The following is a 17,648-nucleotide window of genomic DNA, read 5'->3' on the forward strand; positions in this document are numbered from 1 at the left end:
AGCAGAGCTCCTCCAGGGAGTGGGGGCGGATCCTCTGGGATCAGAGCGGCAGCAGAACATGCAGGCCCATGCAGAACCAGCAGAGATGGTTTTGACCAGAACCACGGACAGATCTGTTCACACCACTTTCTCCAGGGCAACCTGGGCTGCTGCTAACAGCGCCCCCCAGTGCCAAGAGAGCTTATATATACAGAGAATGTAGATTTGAAATAATGAATTACTCGGATTAAACTTTGATTTCCTGCAGTGATGGTTCAGCAAAGTTGGACGTGGAGTCTAACGGACGCTTTCTCTGCGGTTTCATGTTCTATCATGTAAGCAGAATTATTTTGGAGGATTAGCTCAATGCTGCGGCTGAAGCTGTTATAGAAGATCAGTCTCCAAATGGCTGCAGACATTCCTGACAAAGATCACAGATGCTCCTCAGTAACATGCTGAGAGTAAAGGGTGTGATCAGCCGTAAGCCATCCCCCCTTGAAGACCTGTGAGATCAGGTGAGGAAAACAAAATATTTCTGTCCTCTTCCTCCGATTCCTCCTTATAAACATAAAGACATAATATCCTGTCCACCTTTGTCATGGGAGGGATCACACATCAATATAAGGGTGGGGTCATCTGGACCCCATAAGAGAGCACGAGGGTTAAGCTTAATATTCTATATATATACATATATATATATATATATATATATATATATCCTCCATCATCAGTAAAATGATACAAGGACATGTTAAAAACACCAAGAACACACCGGCTGCTGGTTTTTACCAGCAGCCGGTGGAAGATCACAAAGTTGCTCTAGCTCACTGACCACACTCAGAACTGATGAAGACTGAACTTTGCTGCAGGTTTTTTTGCTACATCACAGTTTTTGCAGCTGAAATTTGTTTCACAGCTCTGAAGTCAAAATGTGACTTACATGCTGTTTTTGCTCGTTACCTTCAATTGTGAATTTCCGGATAAAAACTTATGATAAATCACTCAATATAAGTGCAGGGCAGAAAGCTGCAGAGCATGAAGGCTCAGTTCACCTTGATTTTTCTACATTGTTCCATGGGATTAAATAATTGGCGTTTTAATTAAATTATATCTTTAAAAAAGGGGATTCTTATTTCTACAACTATGCTTAATACAGACAATCAGCTGCAAGAGCAAGAAAACATGCTATAACAATTCTTACATTTTCTAAAGGTTATATCATGATTTAGTTCTTAAGTTTTACAATCGCTACATAATAAGACCTAGTAAACATAAGCCACCAGTTTCATTTATACAGTGAGAATGGCTACCCTGACATCTAAAAACAGAATTTATTTGATTCAAATCTTTCTTATTTATTAATAATGAATTCATCTCCAAAACCAGTGTTTATGTCTAATAACTTAAAAAGTATTAGCAGTTATCTCTCAACTTTCAGTTTTACAAGCTAAGATTTTCTCAGACTTTTCTTTCCAGTAAATACGAGTCTGTGCTGCCTTACTTTGATGCGATCAGTTTGAAGAGACTGGACCGGTTCTGTGGGAGCGGTAAACTGAAGTTTGTCTTAAAAATCTTTGTTTTAGCCATTTGGAAAAAGGTCATATGTCTTAAATCACAGTTCTTTTTTAAGTGTGTCCATCAGGAATGGTGTGAACAGTGAATAGTTGTGATTAAGTTTGTGTAAACCTGCGTTAACTTTATTCCTCACTGGGGGGCGCCATTGCTAACGCCACACATAGAGAAAGCTGCTGTGTATTATTCCTGAACGCTCACAAGCTGAACTCAGGTCTTATCAGCTACAAATACACGGAGAGAGGAGGAAGAGGAGGAGCAGACATTAGTGTTTCAGTATGTGGTGGGGGGGGGCATGCATGTGTGGGCTGGTGGGGCAGTGCCTCGTGTTAAAGCAGCATAAGTGGGGAGTCCTCACGCTGAAACAACATGCGTTTAAGGAGCTTGTCCGTTATTCCAGTCGCTCATTAGTAGCAGAGATCAGCTGGCAGCGGCGCATTTGTGGTGAAACGCGTTAAAGTCACGGTCATGCTGGCAAACATTAAAAGTCTCAGGAGCCCCCGGCCCTGTGGAACCTGTGTCAACGGATGAACAGGTGAAGGCCAGAGCAGAGCTCTTATATTTGGCAGGCAGGGCCGGAGCTCCACAGAGTTTAGGGCCTCACTCACCCCTCGGTCTCGGGACTTGGCGTTGAACTTGACCGTCTTTAACCTGGCGCGCTCCTTCTTCTCAACCCTGTGGAGGACAGGAGGTCAGAATGAGTCGGGCAGCACAAGTGAGCCAGTTAAGTGTGTAGTGAGGAGTTTACACCCTTAAACATCTATGATAACTGTAAAAAATAAAGCTGTCACTGCAAATTTTACCCTATTTATCACTTTGATAAACCTGTATGTTTAGATCCACATATCCTGAGGTTCAGTGAAGGCAGCCTAAGAAAATGAACCAGCAGGATCGAGGGGTCAGATAATGCAGCTTTTAAACCTCAGGCCTCAGACAAACAAAAACAAGTTGTCCCGAAGAGACTGAGCCTAAAGACCTAAAACTAGACCAGAATACAGACATGAAGCCAAACCTGAAGGTGGATCTGAAACTTGAAAGGAGAAGGAGCGTACAACCCTTTCACAGACCTGGTCACTTACCGTCTTTTGCTGGGGATGACTCCCACCTCCTCCAGCTCCCCCTTTGGCGCCACATGCCGGGCCTGCCACCACTCATCGTCGGAGGCATTTACAACATGGAGAATGTCCCCAAACTTAAAGTTCAGACCCTGACTGGGCAGCCCCGAGTCCTTGGTCTTATCATAGTCAAACAGAGCTCTGCAGAACAAGACATGAAGGAGATTAGTGTTTGCCTTTTGGTGACCAAGAAGAGAGCGCTCCTCTCACCTGACATAGAGAGATCTCTTCTGGCTGGTCCGCAGAGATCCAGAGCCTGAGCTGATGCTGCTGTTCATCATCTGCTCGCGCAGGTCGTGGATCTTTGCCTCGAAGCGGCTGTACTCTAACATCCACAGAGATTCAACACAAACACCGTCAATTCAAGTCATCTATAAAGCACCAGTTTAAGAAGGGGTAAAAAATTGACTCAAAATGAAGAAAAAGACTTTATCATGAACCATTTATTAAACATTGTCTTGCTGCAGACATGGTTTTTGCAGTCAAAAACACATCTGGCCACCAACTGAACTCTGCTAGCATTACTCAGTGTAACATCATCACTGAGCTCTCCCACAAATATCGCCACAGTGTGGTCGTGTGATGCTGCAGGCCTCACCTTCTGGTCTGTACTGGGTGATAATGGTCACAGTCTGCCCAGCGTTCTTCAAGGTAGCTGCGGCCTGCTCGTGCGTGGCGGCTCTGAGATCCACCCCGTTCACCTAAAGATCGAGAACAAACGGTGGTCCATCATCAAATATGACGGTTCAGAGTGCAAACACACTGATAACTTCACTTTTATACCTGTTCGCTTTTATCCAAAATGTCTAATACATAACTGATGGTTTAATTCCTGATTTTACCAAAGAGAACCTCAACATCTTCATCTCTGCTACCTTCAGTTCTACCTGCTGTCTCTTTCTAAGAGTTTCTAAAAACATGGCTACTCTCTCCACTGTCTTTCACACTTTTACTTTTATTTTTGCCGACACTTTTTTTTAGTCACAAATCACATCTGAAACTTTCTTCCAACCATTTCGACCTGATTGCACAGACTCCTTCACTCTCTCTTGTTCTGGACTGTTGCATTTAAAAAGTCCTGAACCTTCTTCACCTTTACTCCCTGTGACCTTGCTGTTCCACATGAGTTCCTCTCATTTACAGATCCTCGTCTCGACCTTCATTCCTGTCCTTTCCAGAGCAGACCTTCACCTCCCTAGATATTCCTCCACCTGCTCCCTGCTCTCACTACAGCGGGTGAGCCTATATAATAGATCAAAGCACTACTTGGCCCCCTGAGCAAGCCAAACTGAATCTTAAGAAACTAAAAAAAATAGCCTTATTTTAGAACAAATGTCTCGTCTTGCAAGAAAAATAACCCTTTCAATAGCAAAGTGATCGTAGTTTGTTAGGTAGGTGGGTGACAGTATTGTTTATGGATTCAACAAACGTTCATATGTATATATATATATATATATATATATATATATATATATATATATATATATATGCATATTATATACCTGTAAAACATTTTTAGGAGCATTTTAACAGAACTTCAGTTAAAATTAAGGACAGAAGTAGCTCTTTGATGCTTTGACAGTTTTGTAGTACAATAGAAAACCTGTAATCAACATTTCGCTGACTATATTTAAGACATCAAAAAAGTTTTCTTCATTTTTCAGACTTTGAATTTCTAATTGTACTTGGCTATAAAAATAAGTTTTAGTGTAACTTGATATTTTTATTTCTGTGTAAAAAAATTATTTTGGAACCTGATCAGTTACTAAAGTTTGGATTTGCATGTTCACACTGGACAGAATATGAAACAACAATGCAATTTGTTAATGATTTAGATTTGTTGTGTTTAACAAGCAGGATAAGGATCATTGGTGAATAAGTAGTTTGGGTGATTTTGGAAGGAGCAGCAGATGCAAAAAAAATACAATTTGAAAATTCAAACATAAAGCAGAGTCGTGGGAACTGTTTTGTATCTATATTTTGCATGTTTGAAAGGTAAACAAGTACAACTTCACAAACTTTTGTCTGCAGGTATTGTTTTAAAGAGAAGTTGATATAACAAAATAAATAAAATAAAAAAAACAAAATTTCTGCTAGTGTAAATATGTTTTAATGGGAGACAGAGAACGATTATCAAGACAGAGGCTACCCCAAATTCAGTGCTACAATGTTTGTGGTTTAAATGACAGGAGCCGGTTACTTTTAGTGAGGACAAATTATTGCGTTAATCGAAATTAATTAATTACAGACATCTTAGAGTTTTTTTTTTTAACAACATTAATCTTTTGCTTTGTGAAGTCCATTAACACTGTATCTGATAATGCACATCTGGAACGGCATTATCTCACTTATAACATGATAATTTACAAAAAAAAAAATCATATTAAATCACATATTAGAACTTTAGTCCTTTTTTATATTATTTTGATTTAATTATTTTAAATAAATTAATATAAATGATATAATAAAAAAATTCAGAAAGCAACTTTTTAAATTGTATTTTAAAAGTCACAAATTTAAATGAAAATACCTAAAAAATTTTGCTTTTTTTACAGTAATTATTAGGTTAAAAATATTTGAGATTAAAATCAAGATTAACTAATTACAGGTCACGATTAATTAATCGCACAAAAAATTAATTGCATGACAGCACTAGTGATTTTATCTAATCCTGACTTTATGTTTTTCCTGCTTTCCTCTTTCATAATAAAGTCAGAATTTGACCATCAGTGGAAACAGAGAACATCCCACCTTAAAGTTTATGTATAAAAAAAAGGTGCATAAATCCTGATTACCTGGAATACGTTTGAGCACCCAGACAATTGTTGTTTGTATCATAGCATCTAACTTTTAACAGATAATAGTTTGATTGCATTACAAACTGCTAGCAGCTGGAAACAATGGATTATAGAGCTTTGATAAGATAACACACAGACTGGCCAAATTCCCACAGTATCCCCTGCACACCTGTAGATTCCCACCTGGATCTAGTGAACATTTAAGATCTCATGCAAAGTGCATAGCAGTGTGTGCACACGTACAGATACCAGCCGGTCTCCTTTGCGCAGCTCTCCAGAAAGGTCAGCTGGCCCCCCGGCTAGGATGAAGGAAATAAAGATGCCCTCTCCGTCCTCGCCACCCACTATGTTGAAACCCAGCCCCGTTGCCCCTCGGTGCAGAACCACCTTCCTTGGCTCCCTGTGGGGCAAAAAAAGCTTTAAATATTTGGAAATCAAGTAAATAAACAGAGGTCAAGAAAGCAGCCTCATCTTCCTCCCCAGAGGGTTATAAAGCGGACACCTGCAGCTACTTTATAGTCCTGCTTGAACCCTGTTCAGCTGAAGCCAACTCCATTACTCTAAGGTCACATCATGTTTCTATCAGAGAAACCCTGACCGCTTAAAAATATATAACTGATTATATTTTTGTCTCGCATACATTTTGATGAGGTGGTTGATTGAGGCTTTCATCATAAGATGGTAACATTAATACATGCAGGTGAAGATTGGAAATGATCTCTAAAAGATCACTCAACCTTTATGAGTTTAATATTTATGTGCATGTTTGCTGTCCTCACCGAGTGACGCCGTCGTCTTCTCCCAGCGGGCTCTTTGACGTTGGCGAGTAGCATCCCGAGGATCCTCGCGGCTGAAGGTGGTGACTTACAAAATTGGGGGGGCTGATATGATTCTCCATGTGCTGCGAGTAAGCTGGAAGAGACGGGAGATTCATGAACCAAAACCTTGTGCGCCTGTGACAACACGCGTTTGGATGAGATGGGAGAAGCAGAGTGTAAGAGGTAAAGTGAACCAAGGAAACTGGAGAAGGTCTGATCTGTTTACAGCAGACAGGTGAGCTCCAGCTGTAGTCCTACAGCTTAAACTCTAACAAACTTTCTCATCTTATATATTAACGACTCACAGGTTCAAAGATTTGTTGTCACTTAATTACCAAGGCAAGGCAAGTAGTCAAATAAAAAACAAACTTTTTCTATGCTTTTTTGGATATATATTTGATCAAAAAACATAAGAACTGAGGAAAAACAAAAAACTACGGAGCTCCTAAAGGGACATCGCAGTGAAAAAAATAAATAAAAATTGACGAAAAAAAACACATTTTTTTTCTCAAAAAAAAAAATCTTGCTAGTGCACACAAGATAGTATATTTTGATCTTTTACTGTGCCACAATGTCATGAAGTTAAATGAAAATACCTCAAAATAAGGCTTTTCACAGGAATTATTGGGTTACATTAAAATAGATTCATTAATTAAAGGTCATTGTTAATGAAAAGCATGACAGCACTACTTTTTATACTATATAAAATGGGTAAGATTCCATAAAAAGCTTTATTAACACATTAACAAACATTACTAACATGTTTATAAGGTGTTAGTAAGGCATTTATTAGTATATCAAGCCAAAAAAGGTGTATTAACAAACTTAGTGAGAATTATTAGCATCTACAGTGAAACAATTGCCTACAAAGGCCATAATAATAAACTTCTTACAAGCTTAACAAATGTAGTAACCATCTTTGGAAAAATTATATTAAGTGTTTCGCAGCACTGCATCTAAAGTGTTGCCGACAATTGTCCTTTGTAAAAAATAATGAATACATGGTTCAGATAGTTGCCTGCACTGACGTCACCAAAGCCTTACTTCTGGACCAAGCCTGAGGTTGAGGCTTGCAGGTGGTGATCTCAAGGAACTCAGTTGGGTTTATTAAAAAAGGAAGGACAGGAAGGACAACAAGGAGCTGGTGCCTCAACAACCCAATCCACAAAAACCTACTAACACAAGTGGGAAGGACCCTGTGTTTGCAGAAGGATGAGTGATCCTAGCCAAACATAGTTGGGCACAAGTCCATGCAAAGCTTGGACTCTAAAATCCAAACCCATGAGACTGTTTGGACTCTCAGGAAAGGCCAATTCTGTCTACAGTGAGGGTGATGAGTTGTTGACCTTGACTGGGGAATTGTTGCAAAGTGAAAGAATTATTTGAGTCCTTAATTTCTTAGGCAGGATTTCTGACAAGAGAGCAGTATCTGGAGAACCAAAAGTGCGCCAATCCATCACCCAAGCTGAAGTCAAACAGAGAGTGTGTCAAAAAGCCCCTCGGTGGCGAGGTATCTCAAGTTATTGGATGTTGTGGATGTGGTACTATCTTGGATGGCACTCCTCCAGGACATTGCCTTGCAGGGGGGAACAGTACCTCTGGTCTAACAGAATAGGGTGGTGGTCCCTCTTATCAATAAGAGGAATCAGAGGTTGTCCTTCAACGAAAAGGAATCCTACTACTTAATTTGTCTTGGAAAGTCTATCCCCAACATACCAGAAAAGAGGATTCAGACGATTGTTGAATGTTGTTCAATTAGAATCTGATTTGCATTGCTGGCAGAACGAATGCTACCAGTGTTTGTTCGATTCTGGATGGGTTGTTCGTCCCCGCCAGGAGCCAGACAGAATCTGTTGTAGCAGAACATTGTTCTGTAGGAAGAACTGAGGAACATTCAGATGTGCTAACTGCTGGTTGCTTTTATGAAGAGGTCTGGACAGAATATCAGTTCAGTTTGCTGAAGTCTACTGAATTCATAGCAGCCACTCTAAGAAGCAGGGTACCATTTGCTCCTGAGGGCTGCAACAGATAGAGCAGGATTGCAACAACTTCCTGTGGGGAGACCATCAGCTATGATGAAACAAAAAGTGATGTCACTCACAGTTGGTGAGGTCAGGCGGGGCAAAGCCATCATTCATAAAGACGCTGCTGGGCTTTGCCACTTTCAAGTAGACCACATCAGGTGTGTTCTTCAAGGCGGTGACCGCATGTTCGTGGCTCACCTCCTCCAGACAGGAGCTGTTCACCTGCACACAAACATGCCCTCAGACTGCAGCAGAGTTGGCTGGAGCGTGAACATCTTAGTCAGACTTACAGCCAGCAGCTTGTCTCCTATTTGCAGGCTGCCATCTTTGTGCGCGGCACCACCTTCAATTATCTTGGTGACGTAGATGCTGTTGTCTCCTGGGATGTGCTGGTTCCCCACTCCGCCTGCGATACTGAACCCCAGACCTGCACAGACCAGAGTGAACGTGAACTGTTTGGGGATCCTGAAGGAGCTGTAACAGGACTTAACCCAAATTTTCCTGGTTTTCTTGGAGTTCTGAAGCGGCATCAATGGGCTGATTTAGTTAGATCGTGACAGCTCCAACACAGAACATTCTAGATCCACAAAAACCTGAGATACATTTCTAGAGAAGAACCGAGCCAGTTTTCAGTCACAGACCATCTCACCCGGCTCGGAACTTCATTCTCACCTTTAGGTCCTTTCACCAGCTTGATCTCCATAACTTTTTCAGAGACGGGCTTCCTCCTGCGCACGTAGAGCCGAACCAGAGAGCCAGCCTCCTTCAGCGCCTCCACGGCCCGACTGTGGGTCACATCCCTCACATCCATCTCGTTGACCCTTAAGATGACATCGTTGACCCTAAAACAAGAGCAGGACCACAGAGTCAACTGGGTGTGGACTTATCAGACCATCAAAACACAAAACCTCATCAAGTATTTGTATCTAGTTTCTACTTTAGATGTTATTACTAGGGCTGTCAGATTTGTCGCGTTAAAAACGCGTTAATCTGACATGTGCTTGACGCCGACAATTTTTTTGACGCATTAATCGCAGATTTTCTCATACGTGCCTTTCCATACCGCGCGCGCGGGCGTCCCGCCCCGTAACTCACCGGCTGCTCTCACTGGATCACAGGCGGGTCTCCAACCACCGAGCTGCGAGCTAAATCCGGCCGGCTCTAGGACCTGGAGAGCTCCTGCACCCTAACCCGGCTCCGGTTCGCATCCAGTACCACGTCTGGTGGTACCGGCTTGTGTCTGGCGCCGTGTCCTGAGAGCTGCGGACCCCCGACGTTCCCAACAGCAAGCGCACCGGGGGACGTTTTAAATGTTCTGGAGGTTTAAGCGTGATCCAGCCCCAGCATAGCGGTCTGTCTGTCGGCATATGTGAGCTCCGCTGGACACGTCGCTGCATCGAGCTGCAGCCAGAGAACGCGGCGGCAGTAACAGACTGTCAAACTATCCACAGTGTATTCCGCTTTTCTCAGTCTTTAATGCTTTAAAAAACAAAAGTTAATTTGGAAATGATAAATCTCTATTTCAATTATTACTGCAGTTCAGCAGAGGAGGAAAAGATTTGGTCCTGACAAAAAATGAACATGAAAGTGTTATGGACATTTTATTTTTGATGTTTTTTATTTTATTTTACTGAACGTTGATTGAAGTTTTGAATTTAAAATGCCCTTCACTTGTACTTGGGCTTTTGTTAGGCATTTTATGTTACAGCCTTTAATTGTTAAGAAAGTTCATCTCAATACAATGTTACAAAATAAAGTATTTCTGATGAAAACTATAAATTTTGCCGTTCTTGTTTTCATAATGAATGTAGAACTGCTAAATTCCACGAAGCACACATTTTTTTCCTTAAAAAAAGGCCACATAAGAATTTGCGATTAATCGCGAGTTAACTCAGGACAAAATGTGATTAATTGCGATTAAAAATTTTAATTGCCTGACAGCTCTAGTTATTACACTTAAAATGAGACAACACTAAATTCACATTAACTTTTCTTAAATATGTCCTTGTGTAATTTTTCAAGCAATATCTAGAATAAAGATTTTTTTTACTTTACATACTATTTTTAAGCAGAAGTTGTATTTGTGGCTAGTAAGTGGTCTTGTTTCATAAAAAAACAGACTGAAAGGAAACTGAAAGGATTTAATTGACTGATGACGGTTTGAAAGTAAACATAGATTTATTGATAATTTTTACAACAAATGTATTTGAAATTGCCAGAATATATCGAAATATAAGTGGTTATGGCAAATGTGTTTTATCTCAAAAGGGCTGGAGATCACAACTTATTAAAAAAAAAGTAACAAGACAAATTCTACTAGTTCCATTAGCAGATCACTTATAACAAGGAGAAATCATCTTGTATTCTATATATCTTTTAACTTGTTTTGACAAGAACTTTTTTCCAGTGCACTGGAAATTTAAATAAAACACAGATTTTCTTTAGAACCTGGATAAAATGATTCAGTGCACCAACTGAACCAAGTGAAGGCTGCAATAATCATAAAGGTAGGGATCTTCTCGGATCAGGTATGAGTATATGTTAACCTAAACCAGAAAACACACGGGCCAAGCAACCCTTGAACTGGATAACATCTGAACCTGCCTGATCAACATAACACTTTAACCAAACAAAAACTGTATTAGGCAGCATCCAAACCAGGTAACATCTGAACAGCGTAAGGCTTAAACCAGGTAACATCAGAACCGACTGAAATCTGAATCAGCAACTACTAACGCCTAAATCGTGCAACATTTTAGACAGGCAACAATTGAACCAGATAATATCTGAACCCGTCAAAAGTTAAACCAGGTAACTCACTAATCTGGTAAATTTTGAACAAGACAGTCTCTGAATCAGGAAACATCAGAACAAGCCAAAAGCTAAACAGGGTAACTCCCTAACCTTGTAAAATCTCCACAAGGTAACATCTAAACTATAGAACATCTTAACTAGACGACATCTGAACTACTTTTTCTGAATAAATTATTTCATGTATTTGGTTCCACTATACCTTGTTTTTGGAAGTTCTGTTATTGCGCAGCACTTTGGAGACTATGGTGTGCATTAGATGCTATATAAAAACATTGATTGGATGACTACATAATGCAGTGAATGAAGATCAGCCTCTTAACAGAGGGCTTTACATAAAGATGCATACTGATTGTCTGCTGCTGCAGAACAGGATGCTCATCAGTGTTATAGAAATGCTGAATCTGCAAGTACCATTTTCAGTGTAGTCCTTCTGTTCATCAACAGTTATCTTTAATGTAACATCTCAAAAAGTACAAGAACACACCTGTGTGCTAGAGTTCATGTGTGAGTGAGTGAATGCATCATCTCACCTGAGCCGCCCGTCCTGAGCAGCAGCCCCTCCAGGTATGACTTTGGTAATGAAGATGCTGGGATCCTCACCGATATGGGGGTTGTCCGTGCCACCTGCGATACTGAAGCCCAACCCGGAGTTACCCTGGCAGCAGGAGGACACATGGACGCTTGTCAGTGCTGCAGATACTCTGTTCAGATCCGTTAATGTGTACGGCAGCTTCACCAGAACATCTTTCAGAATTAAGGAGGAAGTAACCAGACATTAAGCTTGCACACTATATGTTTGTGGGGGGTGACTGCAGCTGGTGGTCTTACCCTCTCCAGCGTGATTTCCTCATACTCGTACTCTGCCTCGGTCCCGTTCACCTGCACACAAACTCACCGTCAGCAGCGTTTGTGCAGAACAGAAGACCACCCGAAGGGATCAAACTCACGTAAGGAGGCGTGTCCAAGCTGTCCGTGTTGACCACCACAGGAGGGGGGTTGGCCTGAGGGAAGAAGACAGACACCACAAAGGGAAACATCACAGTCTGTCAGAAAAAAACCTCAACATCCACCCGCTGTGGCGAACCAATAGGTGATGGATGGATGATGGATGGATTGATTTAAGGATGGAGCATAGAAACCAAAAAATGAATGAAACTGAAAAAAGAAAAAAACCTGTGAGGATGGAGGGATGACGGTGGTCTCGACTGAGATTGGCGTGATGGGGATCACAGGAATGACGGGAGGGGAGGGTGGGGTGGCCTGTGCCTGCAGGAGAAGTTGGAGGTTAGACAGAGCATGGAGGATGAGAAGAAAATGAGTTTTAATAAGTTTGGTTGGAGTGCACAGAGGTGAGTGGAGTCTGACTGAGCCAGCCAATTACAAGAGGAGGTCATGTGAATGACAGCGAGGATCTGCTGCTCTGAGGTTTACGTGACCTCTGCACATGTGTGGGTCAGATCCCCCTCCTCGGGGAGAGGATGTTCTTTCCATCAGCATGGGAAGCAGCTGAGACATGAAAGTGGACAAGTGTTTGAACAAAAGAGGAAACAGCTTGGGTTTTCTCTGATATCTGAATTTAAACTGAGTTCAAACTAAAATCAAGCGAAGGCTGAACTAAAACCACAAAGGCTGTCTCAAACTAATGGAGGAGTCCTGTTCACATATACCACCAGTGAGGGACATCCTGCTCATCGATCCGCACAGGTCAGGTGTTTGTTCGTGAACATCTGATGCAAAATGAGTCCCCACCAGTGTAACTTCAACTAAAGGAGTAGTTTTCAGCCAACTCCAGGACTGAAGCCCTTGTCTGCTCCCAGGTTCAGGACTCTGGTCCAGCAGGGCCCGAAGCTGTCCATGGAAAAGCAGCAGCAGCTATAATTAGCTGAACACATCGAGCACATTGATCAGCCAGCCCCACTTCTGCAGCAGCGCTCAGATTATACTGCCAGGGGGGCCAATTACCCCACCGCCAGCATCAGTTGTCAACTCTATCTATTTAGACGATTCCATGAAAACAAAGCCCAGATCGTACTGATCCTATACATTGGTGCTTTTCTAAAGACCGTGTAGTCAGATAAACCTACCCCTTCCTTATGAGCTCATACAGCCAACTACAACTCTCCAAAGAACAGTCGAACGCAGCATCATACTTCCATCCTTGTGTTTCAAGATTCTGTCGTGTGTTCTCCGACCAAAGCAGCAACAGCGAAGCAGCATCTGGTCAGACCTTCAAGTGAAAGATAAAGTCCAGAAGAACCTGTGGAGCTCATGAGAATTTATCACTTTAGGGCAGTTTTTTGAAGTTTCACCATAAAACTTTGCCTTCAAGGCCACACCCCCTTCCTTTAAGAGCACCATACACAACACTAGTACTTCTCCAAACCTGCAGATCTTGGTTAGATCTGGATGTGCACACAGAGCTGACAGTTGAGTTTGTCTAAGAGTGGCCAGATGACAGCTGGAGTACCTGACTGAAGCTGAATGGTATCCAGGAAACCTCCTTTCTGCGAGCCGCTTGCCCCACCACCACCTTGGCCGTGCTCTTGGTGGGGCTCTTCTTAACGCTGTCCCGCAGGGTGAGAAAGCGGCTGCGTGCTCTGAAGGAGGCGGGCATGGTGCAAGGGGGCAGAGGCGGCTGCAGTGGGGGGTGGCTCTGCTGCTGTTGCTGGTGTAGCTCGATGGCATGCTGGCGCTGCAGCGGGTGAAGGTGGGCCAGGGTCTCCTTCAGGCCAGGGCTGACCTGTGGCGGGGGCTTTTTACCCAAGTTGTTTGCGGTAGTGAGCCCCCTCCGGGCGGGGTGTGTTGTCATGCTGAAGGGGGTGTCCTGGCTAGAAGAAGAGGAGGCTGAATAATGGATGAAGGCGTCTCCTTCAGGCGAGCAGCGGTGTGCGATCTCTGCGCTCATCCCCCTTTTGCTCCTGCAGCTCTGTCCCTCTCATGTCATCACAATGGGGGGTGCAGCTCGGCGTGCTGCATGAATAATCAATGCAGCCCCCGCGCTCACCACACAGAAGACCTGTGTGCATGTCAGCAGCAGGGGACAGAGTCCTGCCCACGCGGAACCCAATTGTAGCCGCCCCCCACTTTGGTTCCAATGAGAAAGACAAACCTGTCCAGCAGAGGGATGTGAGGTCAGTGTTTAGCAGGAGGGGCTCCATGGCACTTCAGAGGGTGAAGGGTGTCCTGCATGTGGACGTCTGTGGCCTCAAAAACAGGCCTTCCTGAAAACACTTTGTCCATTAGGTTTTTTACTTACTAAAAACCAGCCAGAGCTATAAATAACTTAAACTTCTTTACTTTGGACAGCACCACATTCAAGTTCCTTTCAAAATAAAATAAGATTCTCCTGCTGGAGCAGATCTACTGGAATTAAAAATGCAATAAAGCCAGTCAAACATGACATTTTCTATCATTACGACAACTAGATGCTATGGCGCTTAACTTAACTAAAATGTATTCAATTTGTTTGCATTTTAAACCCAAAGAGCCAAAAATGGAGGAATACAAGAGCCTCAAGTGAGCTTGCAGACCCCTGCCTCAGAAGAACGTGGATGGCAAATACCACACATTCTTTGACATACCGTAACTCCTCAATCATTTATGCGATCATCGTGAATCAGCAGATTATGACTCTGAGAAAATTCGCTTTTCATACCAAACAAGTGTTGCTTAAAGGTGCAAAGCCGCTTTTCATTGTAACAAAATCAGCTGATTTACATCGATTGCACAAGAACTTCACTGCTGTCCAGTGCTCCATTTCAGAATATGCTGGAATTATATTATTTGTATCAGCGGTTAAAGAGTTAGCTAAAGCTCTGGTGTTCAAGAGTTGAACTAGAGCAGGGGTGTCAAACTCAATTGCAAGGGGGGCCAAAATCCAGAACATACCTTAAGTCGCCGGACAAACAGGATAAACATTTATTGAACAAACTAAAACTAAAATTTAAAACTTAAAAAATGTAATTTTTTACCTTTACTATGAATAAAAACAGGCAAGAATATTATTCCAGAATAAATCAACTCAAACCTTAAATAACTTTCAATATTTTACTCTCCGTAATAATATACTTGGTCAAAATTATACAAGTTAGAAATGAGCGCAAGATAACATCGGGCTATTAAAAACAATAAAATAAAATGATCTGGAGGGCCGGATATAATAACCCAGAGGGCCAGATCCGGCCCACGAGCCTCAACTTTGTCACATGTGAACTGGAGTAACGTTTTCATTATCTCTAGTAGTCTTCACCAGCTGAGTGAGGTTTGCACCATGAGGCGAGAGCTATACAAACAACTTGTTCATCTCCAGGAACATTTCCACCACAAATCACTTCGACTGAACCAGACACAAACAAGAAAAAAACACATCTAGAGCCAGAAATCAGTAGAAGTAGCTGTTGGGTCACTATAGCTGTGGTTAAGCAGTCTGTTGCTGAAGGGGGGTGGGGGGGGGTGTTGTACGCACACTCATGGCGTCATGATCAAAAAACCTGCATGTTTGTCACGACTGAGCACGATGTGCACATTTGAAGCAGTGGCAGAAACCTGCAGGTTGCTAGGCAACATTAGAAGAGCAGCTGCCTCCGATGAGCAGACGCTCCGCGCCATCATGGTCCAGCAGCCACATGTGTGCATGTGCACGCTCAACAAGAGAAAGCTCGCAACTGTGCAGAATTATCAACAAACCACCGTACGCACACAGGAACAGACACAGATGTGCACACTCGTACACCCACATGTACACTCATCGACACGCACACACTCATGTAAACACGCACGGACACACATGCACAGCCAGCGTCTTCCATCTAAGCGCTACTGGTCGAGGGTTCGAGGATGAGATCCGCAGCGTCACATGACGCAGCAGCTCTCACACTGATGCTCTTGCCTTAGAAATGAGTCACGGTGCAGTGCCTCCCCCTGACTCCTCACCTCTGGTGGGGTGACCTACCAGCAGGCGGCGGTGGAGCCTCTTGGTCCTCCTCAGGGTGCCCATAATGCGGCGGCCCATCTTTTTAGCGTACCACACGGAGCTGAGCATGCCGCTGGCTTGTGCTGCTGGAGCAGACGGTGGGAGGGGGTCTCTGCTCCACCTAGCGCCCCCCACCCTGCTGTGCCTCCTCACAGACACAAACAAGAGGCTGCAGAAGAGCAGGAGGAGGAAGGTTCAGCAGCAGAGAGGCTGAGCAGCGAATTGGCGGGGGCCGGTGGTCCTGAGAGGAGGTGAGAGAGAGCAACCTCCAGGGGCGAATGAAGCTGCAGCGGCGAGAGATCATGGCTGAGCCGCCGAGCGAGAGACAGATATCTGCGGCAGACTGCAGCGCCCAACCCAGCCAGCAGGAAGGGAGTCCTCTGCAGGCTGAAGGCAGCATGCACACACCCCCTCCTTAGACTTAACCCAAGCAGCTTTGGTCTTGCTGACCTTTGTTCCACTTCAACCACCCCCCCAAATGTAAAATAATCTGCATTAAAGATCAGAACGACAAAGTGCAGAAAAACTGTAAGACTGTTTAAGATGGAACTCTCCAGCACTTCAGAACATGGAAACTGGAACCCAGGTCACAGGTGGATCAAGATCACAACCACACAAAAGTAAAGTAGAGGGCAGTAGAAGGCAACACGGAGAAAAGACAATGATCAGTACAGCTGATCATCAATCAATGCAGCTGATTGATGCAGAAACAGTGAACAGTCAACCAAAACGCACATCTACAAGACTGTTGTAGAGGGGACGACTTTAAGTTCACCTGTCACTGAATCGTCCATGCTGCCAAATACGAAGTAACGGTTATACTTAGTAACTTTGGATTAAATCAGGACTGACTTTAATGTTCATATCAGGTCTCCTTATTTTATGCAGAGCTGCTGTAAATGCTACTCGTGCTGGTTTTCCAAAACTATGAGGTCAGTAACGTAAACCTGAGTTAACAACATAAAACTACAAAGTATAATGTGCTCTGAAGACAGACTATAGGGTAGGCTGTGGTACAGAGATAAAGCGGTTGACCTCTGATCAGAAAATCCCAGGACTGGTTCTCACTCTGACTGCCCATGTGCCAAAGTATTCTTGGGCAAGAAACTTTACTATATATTGCTCCTAATGGTTTTGGCGCTAGTGTTAGGCAGCAGAGTGAATGTGTGTGTGTCTGGGTGGGTAAATGGGACTGTGACTGTAGTACTTTGGGCCTTCAGAGAAGATAGTAAAGTGCTATACAATTATTTGCCATTTATTAATAGTGGAAAATATAAAACACACTTAACTCTAAAAGACTTCTTTTCTCTGTGCACATAACTCTTTTTTTAATTATTAGCTAGGGTGTGTTCAGACTGGAAAAAGGATTTGTTCTGGACGGAGTCCGCTTAATTTGGTCCGGATCGAGTCCTAACTAAAGGAGAAAGATGGAGATGCATCACTTTGCAAATACTTGTCAAGATAGTTGTTCAAACTTTTTATTTCGCTGGTCATTTTTGAACTTCTGTATGAAAGCCAGGTTCAACACTTTCACTGCAACTTCTGTACGGCGGAGG

General features: G+C 43.0%; 1 protein-coding gene across 14 annotated transcripts in view; it reads right to left on the reverse strand.

Annotated features, from left to right (window-relative positions):
• Positions 1 to 17,648, reverse strand: part of dlg1l (discs, large (Drosophila) homolog 1, like) — a 58,874-nt gene that overhangs the window by 5,568 nt on the left and 35,658 nt on the right. For 8 of the 14 annotated variants that reach the window (XM_024268666.2, XM_024268665.2, XM_024268672.2 and 5 more), the window contains 13 exons: positions 12,294 to 12,386; positions 12,068 to 12,121; positions 11,949 to 11,999; positions 11,651 to 11,775; positions 8,979 to 9,148; positions 8,597 to 8,733; positions 8,384 to 8,528; positions 6,244 to 6,376; positions 5,708 to 5,864; positions 3,265 to 3,367; positions 2,877 to 2,991; positions 2,631 to 2,807; positions 2,160 to 2,226 (listed from right to left, as the gene is read on the reverse strand). In XM_024268666.2, coding sequence (XP_024124434.1) covers positions 2,160 to 2,226; positions 2,631 to 2,807; positions 2,877 to 2,991; positions 3,265 to 3,367; positions 5,708 to 5,864; positions 6,244 to 6,376; positions 8,384 to 8,528; positions 8,597 to 8,733; positions 8,979 to 9,148; positions 11,651 to 11,775; positions 11,949 to 11,999; positions 12,068 to 12,121; positions 12,294 to 12,386 — 1,527 coding nt within the window. Of the gene's footprint in view, positions 1 to 2,159; positions 2,227 to 2,630; positions 2,808 to 2,876; positions 2,992 to 3,264; positions 3,368 to 5,707; positions 5,865 to 6,243; positions 6,377 to 8,383; positions 8,529 to 8,596; positions 8,734 to 8,978; positions 9,149 to 11,650; positions 11,776 to 11,948; positions 12,000 to 12,067; positions 12,122 to 12,293; positions 12,387 to 16,071; positions 16,430 to 17,648 lie in introns of those variants that run through there. The other 6 variants (XM_024268671.2, XM_024268676.2, XM_024268677.2 and 3 more) reach the window with 2 other exon arrangements.

This window comes from Oryzias melastigma, linkage group LG17 (assembly GCF_002922805.2).
Source record: "Oryzias melastigma strain HK-1 linkage group LG17, ASM292280v2, whole genome shotgun sequence".
In the NCBI taxonomy this organism is placed as follows: Eukaryota; Metazoa; Chordata; class Actinopteri; order Beloniformes; family Adrianichthyidae; genus Oryzias; species Oryzias melastigma.